The following is a 20,245-nucleotide window of genomic DNA, read 5'->3' on the forward strand; positions in this document are numbered from 1 at the left end:
TTTTAGTTTTCTTTGTGGTTGATTTATTTATTGGTTCTTTTGGTAAGGGATTGAACAAATATGGTACCATATAGTTTAAGGGACGTTTACCAAATTTATTGTTTTAGGGTGGTTTAATATATTCAATTTTTTTTCTAACATTTTTTAGATATATTATTTCTTTTATAAATAAATTATTATCCATAAATTATAAGATCATTCTGTAAAAATAAAATGGTTTAGGTGGTAAAGTACCTACAATTTTAAGATTTTTTTCTTTATTATTGTGGTACGTTATTGTTCTTAATGTTCGATTTATTCCCACGTTATCTGGGATTATAAATTACAAAGTACAAATTATTTACATTAATATGAATACAAATTATTTAAATTAGTTCAAATACAAATTATTTACATTGATATAAATGCAAATACATACATAAATATGATATAAATTAAAATTTAAAGCATATAGACGAAATAAAATATATAACATTAAGTAATATAATGTTATAAATAATAACTACTGACAGCACACTTGACCATCTTCTTAAATTGAATTTACAGTAAACTATAAACACCTCATATTAAGAGTTTTAGTTCATTAGAAATATATATTTAAAACAGTACAATAGAAACAAGAGTAACAAACAAGTGACTATAATTGAAAGTAGTTTGATTTATTTGAAATTTCGATTACTAAGTTTATTTTTTGGTTGGGATAAACTTAAGTGATATAAATCAATATCATTTGGTTATGTGTTGGCATTGTACATCATCCTTGGTAAACTGGAAAACTTAATATAATTTTGTTTGTGATAAATTTTATCAAAAGTCAAATATTGCCTAGTTTGATGATAGGGTACCTGAATGTCAAAATGTTGGAGAATATCAAGAAAATATGTTAAAGTTTATAAACAAAAATTATATCACAATTTGATCTTCTGGTTGAAAGTTTACCAAGACCAATTATTTTAAATGAATTTGTATACTTTCCAATGAATCAAAATTAGTTTTCTGATCTGAATGCCAAACTACAGAGGAATATTCTTAAATTGGACTGACCATAAACAAAGGTAAAGCTGTAGTAGTGGATATGTAGATTTAAAATTAAGTGTGGTTCTATTAACAAAACCAAGGATCTTCATAGCCTCTTTAACTATTGCTGAAATATGAATTTTAAAATTTAAATTATAATCAAACAATATGCATAAATTTGAGAGAAGATAGTTGACCGTATGAAGTAGATTGTTGGAGAATAGTCCGGGTGGTGGTCAATAAAGGTATCAAAATAGTAAAAGAGAACTATTTATTTTGAACTATTTATAATAAATAGTTCTCTTTTACTGTTTTGATACCTTTATTGACCGCCACCCAGACTATCCTCCTACAATATGCATAAATCTTTGAAGTTGTTCACGACCTTCTGGTGATTTAATAGTCCTAAACAGTTTCAAATTATCAGCAAATAGAGAAAATGATGAAGACATTAAGTGTAGTACAACATAATTAATAAAAAATTTGAAAAAAAGAAAACTGAATCCTGGGAAACTCCTCTAGGAACAGGATAAATTTCAGAGATGGCAAATGATAACTCAACTGCCTGACTTCTACAACTTAGTTAAATAAGACCAAAGCCAGGTTAAAAGGTGACCATGGATACTTGAAAGAGAAAGCTTATTAAGAATGGAATGATTAACAATATTAAAGGCACTAGAAAAATCTAAGTATATTGTATCAACTTGTGAAAGAGCAAATGATCTGATAATAAAATTTTGAAACATAAGAAGATTAGTAGATCTCCTTTTTTGAAAACCATGTTGTTAGGGAAATATTAAACTATTGACAATTGACTGTTTCTTGTTTAAAAGAAGGCTTTGAAAACTTTTGCTATTACATAACATATGGCAAACTAATAATTATCCAATTATAATTATTGATAAATAATTTCAACAAATGCTTGTTTGGTTGGCACTCAGCTTGTACTTACATGTCATTTGTGGATTATGTAGTGTATTAGAAAGTTATAGATAATTTATTTTTTAATTTGTTATATAGAATAACATTTTGATATCCTGTTTTGAAGAAAAAAATAAGTATGATGGCAGTTCAGAAGACCTTATATATCTTGTGTCATCTATATTAGAACAAGCAAAACATGCCTATTTCCGTACAGCAGGTGTCAAAAAGACATTATCAGCGCCTTATGATCAATCAGCTTCTCAGCTTCTTGAAGAGGTAAGTTTTGAATTGGTGCACAATATTTTTTTTTTCAGAAACTTTTTACCATTTTATGTGCTTTCGTTCTTCAGACCCTCTTTACATAATAGTTTTGGAGATTATTAATGTTAAAGATCAATTTGTGAGAGGTGAGGAGTCTTTGAGGGAATACTATACAAGGGATCTTTGTCTGAAAATGATTGTTTTGTAGTACGTTGTGTGTATGGTAGAGTCCTGTTTGCTCTAACATGTCATAAATGAACTCTGTTCCGAAAAATATAAAATTGATTAAAATTAAATGTAATGTAAAGGTAAATATAAAAAATAAAATAAATTGTTTGTAAATAATTCTTTTATGGATATTATTATTTTCATGTATTTTTCATAATTAATAATACTTGTAAAAAATCTTGATCAATAGAATCGATAGTGAAGCAGAAAAGTATGTTATAGTCTTCTATAATTGTGTTTTGTAGATTCGTAAAAGTGGCACAAATGCTGACACATCAGATGACAATGCAGTTGTCCGAGAAGTTTTGAAATGGCTCTATTTTGGCTTGGATCGACAGAAGAAAAAGCTTGGACCAGTTCTCAGGCCATATCTAAACAATCTTTTCTCTGCTTCCCATGAAAACTCTTGGTTTGCTCCTGAGTGGTTGAGACGGCAGTCAACTGAGGAATTGGAAGCTTTGGGAGAATTCTCTCATCTCGTGCTTATTGGCAAGATATCAGCCAATGAGGGGATTCTTGATGCTGAAAACAAAGGTTAATATTTTATATCTTAAATAAAATTTTTAAAGGCTATATAACTGTTTCTAAATAGGAAGATGATGTTACAAATTTCTCAATAATACTAATAAATTTACTGTTTCTTTTCGACATTTTACTGTTTAAAGCAAGCAAAAAAAAAATTATTTTTCACCATTGTTTATAATTAAAACCAGTTTTTCTTCTTAATAGTATTTCTAATATTATAGTTGTTCAGAGTTCAAAATCCACTCTTCATTGTTTTATGAATTCTATATTGGGTTTTAATTAAAATTTATATTGCCAGTGTTACTTATTGTCTATGGCTATATCCTAAAAACATATTTCTATTTCTAAAACACGATTCACTAAGCCTCATCTATATAATTAAGATGCTTCTTGAATAAATAGTGTAAAAAAAAGAAAAAAAAGGATAATTGTAATTGGGAAAATTATATGTTGCTGATTTCAACGCCTAAGGCAGTTCCAAATATACATATACTTATATGAGTGATCAGATTCTCTTATAATTCAGTATTTCTTTCTCTTTAGAAGAGTTGTTGATTCATGGGTTTAATGAATTTTATTGGTAATAAGTAAATAATTTTTTTATTTCAATATATAATATTTTGTTTTAGGATACCACAAACCAAATTACTTCTAATTATTGAAAATATTTAATAACAATTTTTCGGTTCCGGAAGGCTGGAATTGGGCAGAAAAAATTATTAAGACAAGTTCTGAACTGGCAGACCCACTAGAGTTGGTATTCACTCCAGGACCTGGCAAGGTTGTGAGACTGACTGCTAATGGAACCCAGCTAGCCGCTAGGAGCCTCACCAAGAGCAGAGGAAAAGCTACTCTCCCAAGAAAACTACCACCACTGAGAGGTATTTGGCTATAGATTATTAGTAATTCTATTCTTTAGAAATAAATCCATCTCTCTTGTAATATAAATTGCATAACATAACTTGTTCAATGATTTAGGACTGAAACATGGCTTCTCTAGGATAGTATATAACAGTCATGCATCTAACATATGCAAGTAAGAAACTCTGTTCACAGACCCATTGGACTTTACTGTTAATGAAAACTCCATGACTTGTTGTTTCATTACGAATTACGATTTCATTCTAATCCATGCTAATGGATTAGACTTACCTATTTAAAGAGAGATTATGAATTATGTTTGTGCTGTTATGAAAAGTTAGGAGCTAGATCAAAAAAACAAATGGGGTGTTTGTTCAACTATAAATGGAAGAAAGTACAAAAAACACTTTATGAAGAGAAGAGTAAGGTTTTGTGACACTAACATAAAGTCAGTACTGCTCTACAGTAGTAGAACTTGGAAGGTGATTGAAGCCATCATCTGACCTTCAGAAACTGCTTGCTAAGAATTCTATGGATCTGGTAGGCTGAAAAGAACTCTCATGAAGTGCTCTGGAGAACCACAGAGCAGCTTCCTGTCCATCTCAAAATAAGGACAAAGAAATGGAAGTGCAGAAGACACACTGTCAATCTAGAAACAGTATTTCCATTAAGTACTGAACCTGAGGCCCTTCATGGATGATAGCGATGAAGGTGCCTTTTGAGTCTTACCTGTTTAATTGACTATGAAATATCATGTTTTAGTACTTTAGCATCTATAATAATAATTCCATAATTAAGATGAATATTAAATTGAAATATTTTATCTATTTTCTAGTACCTTAAGTAAACCATTAAAAGATAATTTTTATTTAAAAAAATCTAGTATCAGGCCTTCATAAATATATTTCCTTTTAAATATTTGGTTCAAATCTTGTTTTGCTTGTGTTAAATGTGTATATATAATTTAAGTTTTAAAACGTAAATCTATGTCTATGGAAACTATTGATTGGCACAATTATGTGATAGAATGTTTGAAGACCAGACTGCAGAGAAATGCTGATGATGATGAACTGTTAACTAACTCTCATAGCATCCTTCGCAACACAAGTCCTCTCTCTATGGCATTGGAAGGAATGCACCGATATGGTACTCATAGGGGACTTGGTAGCATAGTCCAAGCCCTTTTATCTCTCAGGAAGTTCTCGGTTTGTATGATTATCAATAATAAGTTAAAGTAATAAATTGTGAAGGTTGAAAGTAAAATCATGGATTTTTGTTCCAACGTTTCCTATGCAAATTTTAAATCATAAATCATATATTTTAGCTGGCAAAATAACCAAAAGAGGTCACTAATTTATTGTTACAATAACGAAATTGTTTATTTATTTTTATTTTCAATTGCAATCAACTAGAAAGAGGGGATTTCAATAGAATGTGTTCTACAAAATTATTTTTTGTTTTCATTAAAATTTTATTGCACCTGATTCTTATTTTAACATTACATGATACTTTCTAAAAAGGTAACCCCAGTGAATTTTAAGGGATTATAGTACATATGTTTAGGAATCATGAAAATGAGTATTAGCCCATAAATTCCAATGATAAATGAACCATAAATATGTTCAGGCTAAGGTATTTTCTACTAATTATTTTAGATATTCCTTTCACATCACACATTAAATAAAAGGTCATTGTAAAATAATATTTTGAATTATAGATATTGCAGGAGGTCTGCTGCCTTTTGCCTGATGAAGAGAGGTGTCGGGCTCTGGAGGAAATAGAAGGTGTGAGACGTGCACGGCCAAGAAGAGCTGCAACTGTAAGAGGTCCACCTCAGTCCGGTTCTCTGATGGGTACCTGTCGTGCTCTTAGGGCAAGAAACCATGTCTCAGTTTTTAACCCGGCTTTCTTCAGGTAAAATTTATATTTAATTAACTACAGCTGCAGAAATGATTAAAATTAATTAAAACCATAGACTTATCATCAGATATTGTTAATTCTTAATTGTTATATTGTAATGTTTCTACTTGTGTGCCGAATCTGTCTTGGAAAATTTTTACTTTCATTTATCTACATATGGATTACATAGTAAGAGGAAATATTATGATCATGCAAAGTTTTGAATTAGAGTTTTTGAGGGAAACATACATTTTGAGGTTCTCTGAGTCTACCAAAGTCTAGCCCCTGCAAACCAAAAAGACAAAGTCGATTGAATGGAAGTGCCACTTATATAATTGATTTTTCTTATTTTTTTTTTTTTTCTATCTTCTCTAAAATAGCTTAACGATTTTGATCATATTCATTATACGAATGTTCAATTAAATGGTCTTTAATATCGACTGATTGAAATGGTTTGAAAGGGATATAATACCAAATTTTCAAAGTAGCCTCTTTTTAAAGTACCTTTAATTTTGTTTATTTGGAATAATTAACCATCACAAATTTTTAATAATAATGAAAAATGGTTAAATATAAACTATAAGAAGATTTGAAATTTAACTTAAGGAGATTAGAGCAAAAATATTTTTTCCTGGTTGAAAGTATATTTATGGAAATAAGAGTAGTAATGTAAATAAACTTTTAATTAATGAAATTGGTAAGTCAAAAATTTTAGAAAAAAATAATATTTAACATGAATGACGAAAAACACACAAACTAAAGGTTTGTTATAACAAGATTTTAATTGTTAAACTTTCTGGCACATGCACAGTGTATTTTTCCATTTCCCTAGGCTGATAATATTTTCATGTCTTTATAGTTATTAAATAGTTCGTATTTAATTTTTCTAACCTATATATGAAGCTTTCACTTGACAGCATGACTAACTCCATAATTTCATTCTTTGTGTTTTCAATGTTGATTCTGTTATAATTTAACATTCAATAAATGGTTAAGGACTGAATTAAAATTTTATTAAATTGTATTTTTGTATTGCTTTATATACTTTTACAAAAGAAAATTTTTAAAATTTTGCTATTGGGAAATATTAATAAAATTATGTGTCTGAAAACTTTTGCAATTTAAGTTAGTCAATTTGTCGACTGAAAGGTCATTTGGAAAATTAGAACAGGAAAGTATTGCCACAGTGAATAATAAAGAAATATCTGTTCTGAAATAAGCAAGAATTTAATTTCAACTCAAAGCAGGGAGATAAGTGAAAATTGTGTCATGTACATACCACACTAGATTTGGAACTTCCAAAACACAATTTTAGAACAGCAAAGGGAAGAGGGGGTTTCCCAGGACAAACATTGAGGCTGTTCGAGTAACTTTTGAATGGAACTTCAGGTGATCAGATTATACTCATGAATATCCACAAGGCTGATTAGACAACCATAGTTTAAGAATTACAGTAATAAGATTATGTAAGAAGGTTAGTTTTGGCGAAACCATATTGGGAATGATTCTGTTGACATCAGATGTAGCTTATTTCCAATTTCAATTTTTAGGCCCCACTTAAACTTTTCTATCCAATGAACAGGGTTTGGAAAATAAAAGTCATCATTTATGTGATATTTCAGCTTCACTTTTAGAACTTTTTTTTGTTGTACTCTCAACTTCCACTCTTCCTTATTCAAATAAAAATAATTATTTTTATAAAAATAATATCAAAAGTCATTGAGTTATCTCATTTCGAAAACCATCAGGTTTGACTGTGATCTCCCTTATTCTAGCTGGAGCAGAAAGACAGTTAACAATTGTTGAATGAGAATGTGTTTATAAAGAAGTATTATTGTTTAGACAAAACTTTAGAAAAAATGAAACAACTTCTAGAAGGTTTGTAATAAATGGATTTGTTTTTAACTTTTAATATAAATTATATATTTTTTGAATATACAGAGCTTATATTTAAAATAATTAAGATGCAGTAATTTATGTATTTTTATATATCGTTTTAAAGAATATTGTGAGAAAAAAATCATGTATGAGTTTGAGATAAATTAAGGCCATATTTGTTTTATTTTAATAGACTCTAGATTTTAGTTCATTTTTATAACTTATAAATAAATTTTATCTTTTGAAATATTATTTTTATATTTTATAATCACGCTTTATTAAATTTTATAATTTACCAATTTTCTAGTTTTTTGAAATACATTATAAATTAACTAGTTTGTTATTTTTCTTCTTTTGAAAGCTAAATTTTTTTTTTAATTTAAAGATTAGCCACACGAGAACTTGTTTGATTACTTAATGTAATGAATCCTATCATTTTCTATTTTCTATAGTTATTTATACCAATATTTCTTTCAGTTCTCCTGAGACAGAGGCAGTGTCTCCGTTGTACAACAAAACCAATAATCGAGGCCTTAGTTCCGAAATGTCCCAAATAGATAGGAACACAAGGATATGGCATCACCGGAGGAGCGATATAACCACTCAACTTTAGTGGTCCAGAAGGACATCCAAAGTCACTAGTCACCATTTCTTGTAACCAAAGCTACAATTGGAACAGAACTGTTACCTGAAGGGATATAATCTCTATTGTCATGATAATTTGATTGTTTTAAAATACTTTATGATTAAAAATATTAATTTTAAGATTAATGAAGTTATGTTTTTATTTCATTGTTACATTTTAATGTCTCAAATAAATGGAAACATTTTTTATTTTACTCAGTGTTACTACCATCAAAAATTTTTTAAACCTAAATGAGAATTATAATTAGTTCTAAAACAGCTAACAGATTTATTTGGTGTACATTTTGGTTAGCTTCATAGAAATATAGTTGGTATTGTTCTGTGAACCGGTGTATACTAATTGTCAATATGCACGAGTGAAGTTTTAGGAGTTAAATGTAGTCATTTAGTTCATGAGTTCCAGTCCTCCATTGTTTTGATGATATGTCAAATTGCAGGGTCACAAACACTAGGGCCTGAAACTAAGAATACGGCATGGAATAATGTTGTATATTGAAAAAACTTTAAAATTCCTTTGAGATAGTATCCTTGTTTTGATACTATAGTCTGGGAGCTAATGTATAATAATTTACATATTACTACCTGATTAAAATTATTGGAGTTTCATAATACTATGTGTTATAAGAAGTAATTTTAGGTAAAATTATACGATTTGTTTCCCCCTATCTCACTTTTCCAGTATAAAGGGTTTAGCAGTAGTGGTGTAGTGCACTGGAGGTGCACATTCCACTATTGCTGATAATAAAAACTTTATTTTTCTACTAATTTTATTATACAAACTATTTGGATTTTTTTAGTTTTTAAAACAATAGATATAGGGTTGGTCATCTACGGTGCAGCACAGTGTGCAGTTGAATATTTCCCTTGGTATTCTCTTAATGGCTTGTTTATGCTGGGGTGGTCAAGTCCTTCTTAGTCTGAAAAAGGTGGGGCCCAACTACCTCCTTCTACCTAAAGAAGGGGTAGTTCTCTTCTTCCATCAAGGAAGCAGATAATCGGCAACGAGTTTCCAAAGGGCTGGATATACTCGTAAGACCTAATCCTCACAATGTACTTGACCTAGTAGTACACCTGATCCTCATACACTTACTCCTGAGGTTACTGCTCTTGAGTAAGTGTAAGATGCTGCTGATGTTGAACTCCTGCTATGGCTGGAGTATGTAGGGCCACCGGATGCTATCAAAAGCAGAGGATATGCCAAATAATCATCAATACACACTTCATTGCCTTCTCTACAGCCCTGCACACCATGAGCTGTGCATAGATTCCCTTACCATGGATTGAATCGAATCATAGGCTGGTAACATCATGGATCACTGATGACAGGAAAAAGACACATAGGCCTGAATGTCTTCGACCTTTCCTTATCCTTCTTAGAGCAATCTCAAGTGTGCAACTCACACTTGGTTGGAAAGCATTTATTTACGTCCTGTGCATAGTCAATATAAGTTTTAGCTGCTTCCTCTAGGGTAGTTACTTCATCATTTCCTACTCTAATGGTCACATTACATTCTTCTCATATTCTTCAATAATCAATTCGTCCCAAGACCTCTTCTGCTGATGCTGAGTAACTATGCTTACTCTCTTCACTGGTAGTCACTATGAGCAAAGTTATGTTTACATAAGTGTTTGTTTAAGATTTTAGCACAGACTCCTGATAAAATCACTGGCCCTGGCTTCATGATTCAGTAACCAGTAAAACTATTTGCATTCAGGTAATTGTAGGTATATGTTTATGATTTTGTGGTAGTGTAATTCTCAATCAAGATTGAGATTGATTTATTTTTATAATTATATGCCTGTTTATAATAGTGCCTGTCTTCAAATAATAAAATGAATATAAAATAATATAACGTCCTCAAAAAGTGAAAAAAAAATATGTAAATGTTACTGGCTCTTAAATGTTTCCACATATATAAACTGGTTAATATTATTTAACTATATCATAAACGTTCCTTGAAAATGTCAATCAAGACGATACCTATTCCATTTATGAGTACTCGTTGATTTGACAACTGGCTCCAAGGTACATGTTATTACTGGTTCGACACTGATTAAATTAGTTATATTTATTTAAAACTTTATATATTATAAAAAGTGGTGGGTGGATCTAAAAGAAGAAGAATTGTTCAATTGTTCGACATGTATTATTTGTAGAATTTTTAATTACTTCTCTACTTGAATTCTTGTAAACCTCTTAAAACTTTGATTTTACTTGTGTTTTTGTGCTTAGGACAATTATTTTTCTATGGCTTATGATCCTTTCACTATACAGCATTAATAAAAGGCTATATATGGCGAAATTGAGCCAACTACTGAACGACAGGAACCAAATAAGTACTTTGATTCAGATACGAGGAGAAGATGGTTGGGGGAGCGGTCAAAATAAAACACAAATAAATTATTGTAACTTATTTAATCGTGGCTTCATTAACATTAACTTATTTGTGTTTTATTTTGACCGCACCCCAACCATCTTCTCCTCCTATATAAGTCATCCACGGTCAACTATCTCTCATAATTTTGATTCAGATAGGTGAATCTGCTATATATGGAAGCCATTTTAGTACTGTGGCTCCACTTTTTTTTCTGGGAACACTTAATTTTTTTTTGGGTGCAAGGATTGGCAATTTATATGGATGTGAGAGGAGGGGGGAGGGTCAGTGAGGGGGTCTACCCCACCTTGTTAACACAATATGTTAACTTAAGAAATAAAGGAGAATAAATCGCCTATTAAAAACATGAAATGAAATGATTTAATATTAATGGAATTATTATTCTCTGGAATTAGAGTAAAAAGTCATTAACTCTTGTTTACATTGGTAAACAGTTCATTACGGGTGTTGATGACCTCAGGGTTTTACACCCTAAAGTCCCAGCCAACAACAGTTCATTATACTTAACTTATCTCTAAATAAATTTATGTTCATCTTTATTGGACTGTGGCATAACTTTAGAGATAAAAATCCAAATGATGCGATAATTTTATAACTGAGTCTAGTATCTGTTGTTTGTGAAGTCTCAGATTGTAGAAAATCTCGGCTGCTCTGACGTATTTCTAGAAGAGAAGGTGCTACCTCAGTTTCAATAGGCTCACTGCTACGCCTCGAGGCGAACATCCAGAGAAAATACCAAGATATTTCATCACAATTTTTAATTGCTTTAATGAAACCTATGTGTAGTTAAGAGTCAGAATTGATAACTTTGACAACCACAGTGAGAGAGAATAAAAGAGGCTGTGTCAAGTGTTACAATAAATTGATATTTGAGTTCTTTTAAGTAAAGAAAATATTGCGCATTATTGTCAGATAGAAAATGGTCCAATTTTTACATAGACTGTATAGGGGGACGTATTCAAGATGTATCCCCCTTTAGTTTTTCCTATTCGAGAAAACCCTAAACTTTTCGCTCATTTTTCCATTTGGATCCCCATAAACTTAAAACTATCAACAACACAATTAAACTTCATAGCACATTATTTAAAGTAGAGTGATTTTTCTAAAATATGAGCTTAATAATTTATAGTTTATTTTTAGGATTTTATCAATATCTTGAAAAGTTATTTTTTATTCTGCAAGTATGGTGTAGCGTCGCCCTACAGTGGGAAATTTGGCTGAAAAGCTGGTCAAAACTATTTATAGTCGTTTATATGTCATAAATTAATTTTAATGGTATTTATGACAAATATAATCTTCTTTAACTTAGTATTAGGAATTTATATGCTTAAAATAATATAGGACTGAAAATTTATAACTTAAAAAAGTTATGTCCTGAGCATATGTATATTTTATTCTAAGCATTGAATATTTAAATTTAAGTAAGGAAATATTAAATATAAGTAAGGTAATAATTACTTAAATTTCATAAATATTAGATAGTACTAAGAACTAATCCGATAAGATCAAATTTAGATATATTATGTTTAAATATCAATTCTTGCAACTAAATTTCCTCATTTGATAAATATAAATATCATTTTCGTCAAACTTTATTCATATTCCCTGCTATGATTATTTTAAATTTCATATCCGATTTTACCTCGGTTTCCATTATCTGTCATTTATTAATAGTGATTTTCAATGATACCATAAACTACATTAGTTTCTCATTCTTATCTAATATAGTGGACAAAGGGAAACGTAGAGAAAAATAACAAAAAGATATTTTTTTATAATAGTAGAGAAAATAAATATAGTGGTAATTTTAAGTAGTGATATTTAAAGTACCTTTAACACTATTGTAGTTAGCTAATATCTTTTCAAAGTGTCGTTAATTGTCGTACGTAGCTTGGTGATGATTAGCTATAAATTAAATAAATAACAGGAAATTGTAATACAGTCGGAACGAAGGTTAACTACAAGCGACTAGAATAAGCGAGAGGGAGCCAAGGAACGTTAGAACTGGAACTTTTTAAGTCTTTCCTGCAACAAGTGGTCTCACGATGGATTTTATTCAGCATTCAATACTCCAAACATCTGGCTACTCAATTAAAATACCATTTATGACTGGAAGTTAAGAAAAAAAACTAAGTTTGTCAATTTTTCAGGTCAAATACCTCCCCGTTCGCTCACCTCTACGCCTGCGCCCTAAGAACTTCCTTCGGTCTGTGATCACTCTTGGACCGTTAAGTCAATTGAAGGACTTGGGGCCCCCACAGTGTCCAAAATCATGTTTCAACTTTACTGCTGTACCATCTCCCTAAAGTTGTTGAAACATCTCCAATCACCCAATTTGAATTTAACTGAACATAAGTAGTGCCACGCACAGAGGAAAAAAGTAGGAAATAAAATGTTTGTAATGAAAACGATCTGACGAAAAAATAATTCTTGAGTGAAAGAAAATTGGACAAGTGGTGATTAATAAATTACTAAATCCTAGGCTAAACGGCACAATTGTTTAATTAAACTAAAAGTTATACCAACTAATTATTGTTATATTGATACTAAATTAATTTAACTCTATCCTCAATTTGTAAATTTAATAGTCTTTTTGTGGATATTTTGACATCCATAGTTTCGAATTATTTTAGTGTTTTGTTAACAACATTTATAATAAAACTATTTTGATAGTGAATTTTATTTTTTTGTCGTTTTATTGTGTCCTCTTAACATTAACAAATACAAACAACTACTAATAAAAATATAAATTGATAAAAAAATAAAAGTCTCCGCAAATTTCGAATGCTTTAGACACTTAGTGAATATGTATTTTAAATAAATAACATATTATCTATTAGCAATAAACAATATTAGTAACATTAACTTTAGCAATTATAATTTTATATTTGATTGACACAGTTTGATGTCAACCCCACTATTGTTCTTTAAAAAGTGCTATTGGTAATTCTAACGAAAAAGTTAAGTTTACACTCCCTAGTTAATATCACTTTTTCAGAATGCTAGAAAAAAATAAAATTAAAATAGCAAATATACCGTGCATTCCAGCGTTTAATTAGCACTGTCATTACTTATTATTTTCCTATAATTTCAACCACTCTAAAGACAATTGTGCCGCATATTTTTTTAGCCCTACAAAGCTGCTACAGGAAAAAAAAGTTTGGGAACCGCTGGTATATTGTACCCCAATCCTGTAAGTATTGACTATTTATTAAACTAATAACAATAAACATAAAACTTCTTGTTTAGATTTGAATAATAATTCTAATGATGGTTAATAAATATGAGAATGAATCGGAAGAATTGAAGGACGAATATTATAATCCCTGGGCAATATAATGACGGTCACGAATGCCTAATTCGCAGGTAATGACTCCATAATGTGGGCAAGTCTTTGTCGATAGTAATTTGGAATAAAGTATGAGGCCTGTAAGATACAAGGAAGGAATGCTACGAGGAAGATAGGCCAAGAGAACTGAAAAACGAAGAGGAAAAGAAGCATAAATTGTCCACGAACAGGTTTATAGTAAGTGACGTCAGATTGCTATTCTGTGACCACTCTACGCCAGTTCTCCTTGTGAGTTCTTCGCTGTCGTTTTGAATGTGAGTGTTCATTCAATATATGTACTTCTTGTTTACGAAGTGACTATATATATATTATTTTTTAGTTAAGTATTAATTATTTCTATGTCTCCTTTCAAAGAATTGTTTTTGAACATTATTTAAAACTCAAAGCCAGACAATATTAAACCTGAATTCCTGTTCTTATTAAGAATAGTAAATATTTTAACAAAATTCATGTCGAATTAATTTGAACATATATTATTTTTATATAATTAAGATTATAATACCCTTATTATTTTAAAAAAAATATTGAAGAATAATACTTTTATTTTTATTTCACAGTATGAATCAGATTGCTAGTGAATCTGATTCGATTACTTTACTAGTGTTTTGTCCAATTTTGTGTCGATCCACCCTTTCAGATGACATCCAGCCTTTTATATCTGGAATGACGATTCTGAATTTACGGTTCTAAAGGACACTTTTATTTCATATTGGAATTATCTTAAATAAGTTAAAGTGAAATTATGTTTCATTTGTAATGAAATTAAAACCACGGGAGGGGGCTGCCGTCTAGAGCACCTTCCCTGTGAGGGCCTTGGGCAATAAAAACTTAGATAAATTACTTTATTTTACCGACGAGTTTATAGTTTTTTAGGACTTCTCCTTTCCTCTTAGGATATTCCAGATCTCATAAACCCTCTGGCAGTTCTCCACCCTATTCAAAAAAAGGGGGCTTCGCAAAGTCTAGGTCATTTGCTGATTAAAAAATATTTAATTTAATTGTTCCCCATTACAAAAACTTTGTTCACTACTTAACCCGTAATTTGATTTTGTATTCGTTGCATTCTCTATATTTTGTAGACCTTTTTTTAAAAATTGTATTTGGTGTTAATAACCTTGTACCGAAAGATTTGAATTTTTTTTTCAAAATTAGGTCTTGTAATTGCTTCATCGTGACCTAGGCATTGGACTTTTTCTGATCATGATGTCACAATATTTTTCCAGCCACGGCCGTTATCGTTTTCCTGTCGTACTTTCCTGGAGAGTAGTTTTAGTCATTTCATTCTATCCATTTAAGTTGCTTATTCACATGGCAAAAAAAAAAAAAATAATAATAATAAATTGAATCATATTCCATAAATAATTCCTCAACATCTTGTCAACCCCATTTATTAATGAATAATTGTATATCTGTTTTCCATTTGAGAAAATTTATTATAGTTAAAAAAAAGAAATGAATTGTGATAAAAATGTCTATTATTACAAAGTACTATATCAGTTTTCAATATTTTTCTTTTGCCTCAAGAATTTTCATTTAATACAGTTATTAAAACAAAATACGATGTTTTATGACAATGTTTGCGACACTAGTATAAATTGTCAAATTCGATGACCACATCCATATATGACAACTTATTTTTTTTAAAATTAATTATTTGGACTCTATTGAATGTCATATGTAAATTAAGTGATGTATCGGAATTTTTTTCTGTCATTGATTATTCAGAATGAAACAATCAGTTTTAAATAATAAAGATATTTCTATTTTATTAACAAAAAACTATATAGTGTATATATGTTTTCTTAAATTTTAAATACTACAGTTCAACATTGTTGTGTTGATAAAGGGAAGACCAATTCATAGCCTTTATTTAAATTTATAAATTTCGGTTTTAATGTCATTACTTCCAAAGTCTTGTATTTTCTTTTTCTTTAAGGCCATTAAAAAAAATTAATTATGATCTGCTTTTTATTTTTTCTACAAACTGGTTTTTTTTCTCAGGTAAATAATTCGACAGCGGTGAAAATGGATTTTAAAACATCTCTCTTTGTGGTAACAATATTTGCTAGTGCCCATTTTCTGAGTGTAAGTATGCTTTCAGAGTTTATTTCTATAGCTTCTTTGTTTTAATGTTAACTTACACTTTTTAAATTTAGAACTACCTTAAGGTAAAAATTATAGAAATAAAAATACAATACAATAATCTTAATTTAGATGGGGGAGGGAAGTTCCACAATAACCACCAAAAATTCCTAGAAGATAAAATATACATGAATTAAGAACAATTTATTTTTAATTCTATTTTTTTTTACTTTAATGGTATTATAATTATTTAAAAAAGGATTATAAATAGAAAAATATTTAATTAAAGTATTATAGTATTCTTTTTAAAAATTCCTACAAGCTCTAACTAATGCACGCATAAATTTAGTCATTCCATTCAATGATTGTGTGATGTAAATAATTTATCTTATCGTGATTTTTTTAGGCAGCGAAAATAATGAAAGAAAAAACAGATATAATTCGATTAAATATTTAATTGACCTAAATTGAAGTATTTAATGTACTTATGGTTTACGTTATTTCTTTAAAATAATTAAATCTGTAGACAGTTATTCGCGTGTATCTGGACTAGCGGCCTAAATCTAGCTAAATATTTCATTTTTTTTTCTTAGTGTATTTGATTTGTTATTTTCAATAATGAACCTTTAATCGACCTATAGCCTTTAAAAGATCTTTATAGGATCCTATGTAGAAGTAAAAAAAAAATTCATCCATCCACCGCATGCTTTCCGCGACTTGATTCTAAGATTACTCTGTGCTATATTTTTTGAGGTATGACACTTAAGTCACAAGTCACCTCAAGATGATACTCTGAATTCCATATTGCCATTAAATTTAATTCAAATCAGAGTGAAATTTTCATATAGCCATGCCTCGACCATTTATGAAGTTGGAGGAAGCATCTGAAATGTTTTGGAAACATACTAAAGACTATTAAAACCAAAATCAATAACCCATTTAAATTTTTACTTTTTAAAAATATTTATCTATTTGACAATCATAAACATTTTTAATTTTTTTTTCAAAACTACTGTGCAGTATTTTTGAATACTATTTACACTTAATGATTTTCACGATTTCTAATTTCTTCTTATTATTATTTTATTTTTATTGTTTTGATGGACGTGTAGATTTATTTACTTATATGATTCGTTTTGTACTTTTCTTGATTCATGTTAATATTTATTCATTATTTATGTTCAGATATCTGCTTATGGTTCGTCTTCACCGACCACCATTCCGGAAGAAAAACTTCAGGTATTTGAAAAATTTATGACTGTTGTTAGAGATCATCTTGCGACAAAAGTTGAACAAACCGCCAAATTTTTCCAACCATATACCAAACTAAGAAATGAATCATTGGTCTCTAACATTACAGTAGATGAATTTGTGATGTTAGAAGTACTCAGTTCTCTTGCTAATAAAGATTTCACATACACAAGTTTTTTGTTAGATATAATCTCTCAAAAAAACATAGGAGAAAATAAAAAAAAAATTGGGTATTGGTTGAAGTCAAAGATCAATTTACCTTATAAAATGGTGTATGATTTGATGGAAAATATAGCGAATTGGGATCAGATTGGCACCAGTCCCCTACCAACTCGTGTTGCTGAAGAGTTCTTTTTACTCGGCAATTATTCCGAAGTATTTTTGGACGCTTGTGGCAAAGGTGACCTGAAGATCGTTAAGTGGGTTCTAAAAAGTGGAACAAATCTTGATTTACTGACATGCATCGAAAGAGCTTGGGAAAATATGCATAAAGAGACCACTAAATATTTGATCGCCAATGGAGCACTTAATGGTAATTTGAAAGGCAAAAAGATTGTGGAGACTATTAATCAAGACAATGAAACACTTCTACATTATTTATCCGGTTCCATTATGCCTGATATTGTAAAAGATCTACTTGGAGGGGGCGCGGAGCCCAACTCCCTCGGCCTTAACGCCAACTCCCCGCTACACCAAGCTGTTAAAAGCAACGATATTGAGACTTTAAAGTTTCTGTTACAATATGGGGCTGACTTAAATGTGAGAAATTCGAACGGAGATACTGCTCTTCATGCAGCAGTTGCGTTATGCAACGCCAACATCGCCAGCTTGCTTATTGATTCAGGAGCTCGGTTGGACATCAGAAATAATCATGGGATTACAGCACTTCAGAAAGCTGAGGCTCTATGGGTTAATGCCGTCATCCTGCATTTAATTAAAAACAACATAAAAATCCCTTCAGATGCTAATCTCGATCAGGTCGTAGTGCCATGGACTGCAACGGCTGCCGTTATAAATAAAGAATCCTCCAGAGAATGTGGTAAGAAAGCGATTAAAAATCGTTCCGACATTGTCCAACTGTTACTAAGAAAAGGAGGGTCATCTCATTTAACTGATGACGTTCGAACAAAATTGTTGCTTCTACTAAACAAGTCCACACCGTCTCTTATCCAAGACGCTGATTTTTCATCCCTAATTTACAAAGGTTTTAGTGGAACTTCGCTTATAAATGCTGTTGAATCGGACAATGTTACGTTGGTTAAATCTATGTTGGAAGAAGGAGCGGCACTGCAAAATAAAGACATATATGGAAATACTGCGTTACACGAAGCTGCGAGCAGAGGAAATACAGAAATTTCGGAACTACTGGTCAGAAAAGGAGCAGATGTACGTGCTAAAAATAAAGTGGGATGGACTCCGTTACACAAAGCTGTTTTTAATGGCCACGATTCAGTGATAAAATTCCTAATAAACAATGGTGCCGACGTGAATGCCAAAGACGCGAATGATGACACTCCTCTGCATGTAGCAGCTGTTAGGGGTAAGAGGGACTCAGCTCAACTATTACTCGATAATGGTGCTAACATCAAGGCCAAAGATAGGGATGGTTGGGCTCCCATTCACGCAGCAGTTCAAAAAGGACACATTAAACTCGTCAATCTTTTGATCAACAAAGGGGCTGATGTGAATGTGAGGAATACAGATGGCAGGACTCCATTATTTTTCGCTTGTCAACAAGGAGAAGATGTTATTGTAAAACTGCTTCTTCAAAGTGGTGCTGATGTTGAAAATGGCGATCTTTATGGAAGAAGTGCTTTACATGCTGCGGCTGGTGAGGGGAATGCTGAAGTTGTTAAGGTTTTGCTTCTTAAAGGAATTGATATAAACTCGCTTGATGAAAATGGGAACACACCATTACATGAAGCCGCGATTATGGGACAAAGTGAATCGGTTGAGGCATTGCTAAGCAAAGGTGCAATGTTAGATAAGTTGAACACGAAGGGGTGGACAGCACTGCACGAAGCAGCTTGGAAAGGACATCTCCTGGTTATTAAGTCTCTTCTGGATCACGGAATGGATATTGACGCAAGGACTTCGGCAGGTGAAACTGCTCTGCAGCTAGCTGCTCGTGGAGATAACCCTCTCGTTGTAATCAATTTGCTCAGGAGAGGAGCGGCCCGAGATACAAGAGATCAAAATGGTAGGACAGTGCTGGAGGATGCTGCGTTACAGAACAACGTTGCGATGGTAAAACTTCTGCTGGATGAAGGAGTTGGAGGTAAGATTGAAAGTTAAGCAGAGGTTGGGAAACATGGTGTCTGTTTCTAGCGAAGAATTCTGAATCATCGAATCTGCATGTTAATTGATACTGGTAAGAAACATGTTTTGATGAGATATTAAAAATGTATTGCCCATTACAAACTACTTTAAAAGTGTGTAAAATAATAATTCACGAAAAATGTAAATATAGATAATTTTTTATTTATTTTTTTAGTCCTCTTAGTAAATTGATGATACTTACTGATAATCAGTCCAAACAACCCCACCAAAAAACAGTATTAATCATTTAACTTATGTTTTTTTAAATAACTTATGTTGCTGGAAAGTATCTTTTAATATTTCTATGGAATATTTGGCATGTCAAATGTGTTGTAATTTTATAGTACTTAAATACTTTAATATTAATATTCGAAGAATAGTTGACCGTTTGCAGTAGATTGTGGTAAGATAGTCCAAGTAACGGTCAATAAAGGTACAAAATAGTAAATATTAAATATTTATTGGTAACCAACGTTTCATCAGGCTAACTGGTGACAAGATACAAACAACGTAAATATGACAAAAATATTATATTTTATCATAATTTATATTCTGCAATTCATCATTTATTCAGTACTTCTTTGTTACAGAAACAGTCTTCAGAATAAAA

At 30.8% G+C, this 20,245-nt stretch overlaps 2 protein-coding genes across 6 annotated transcripts in view; both read left to right on the forward strand.

The window, feature by feature from the left end:
• Positions 1–8,432, forward strand: part of LOC106692571 (uncharacterized) — a 33,931-nt gene extending 25,499 nt beyond the window's left edge. For all 4 annotated transcript variants that reach the window (XM_014438596.3, XM_014438594.3, XM_067048584.1 and 1 more), the window contains 6 exons: positions 2,038–2,217; positions 2,676–2,964; positions 3,651–3,836; positions 4,843–5,021; positions 5,534–5,730; positions 8,071–8,432. In XM_014438596.3, coding sequence (XP_014294082.1) covers positions 2,038–2,217; positions 2,676–2,964; positions 3,651–3,836; positions 4,843–5,021; positions 5,534–5,730; positions 8,071–8,206 — 1,167 coding nt within the window. In that variant the 3' untranslated portion in view covers positions 8,207–8,432. The remainder of the gene's footprint in view (positions 1–2,037; positions 2,218–2,675; positions 2,965–3,650; positions 3,837–4,842; positions 5,022–5,533; positions 5,731–8,070) is intronic.
• A 5,705-nt stretch (positions 8,433–14,137) lies between these two features.
• The window catches only part of LOC106692569 (putative ankyrin repeat protein RF_0381), an 8,748-nt gene continuing 2,640 nt past the window's right edge, over positions 14,138–20,245 (forward strand). Inside the window, exons 1-3 of one of the 2 annotated variants that reach the window (XR_001344980.2) lie at positions 14,138–14,237; positions 15,985–16,068; positions 17,251–19,687. Coding sequence is in view for 1 of the 2 variants with exons in the window: in XM_014438592.2 (XP_014294078.1) it covers positions 16,009–16,068; positions 17,251–19,594 (2,404 nt within the window). In the remaining variant the exon portion in view is untranslated. The remainder of the gene's footprint in view (positions 14,238–15,984; positions 16,069–17,250; positions 19,688–20,245) is intronic. The other variant, XM_014438592.2, reaches the window with a different exon arrangement.

Source organism: Halyomorpha halys, unplaced genomic scaffold, assembly GCF_000696795.3.
Source record: "Halyomorpha halys isolate HHAL.00 unplaced genomic scaffold, Hhal_1.1 Scaffold61.1, whole genome shotgun sequence".
Lineage (NCBI taxonomy): Eukaryota > Metazoa > Arthropoda > Insecta > Hemiptera > Pentatomidae > Halyomorpha > Halyomorpha halys.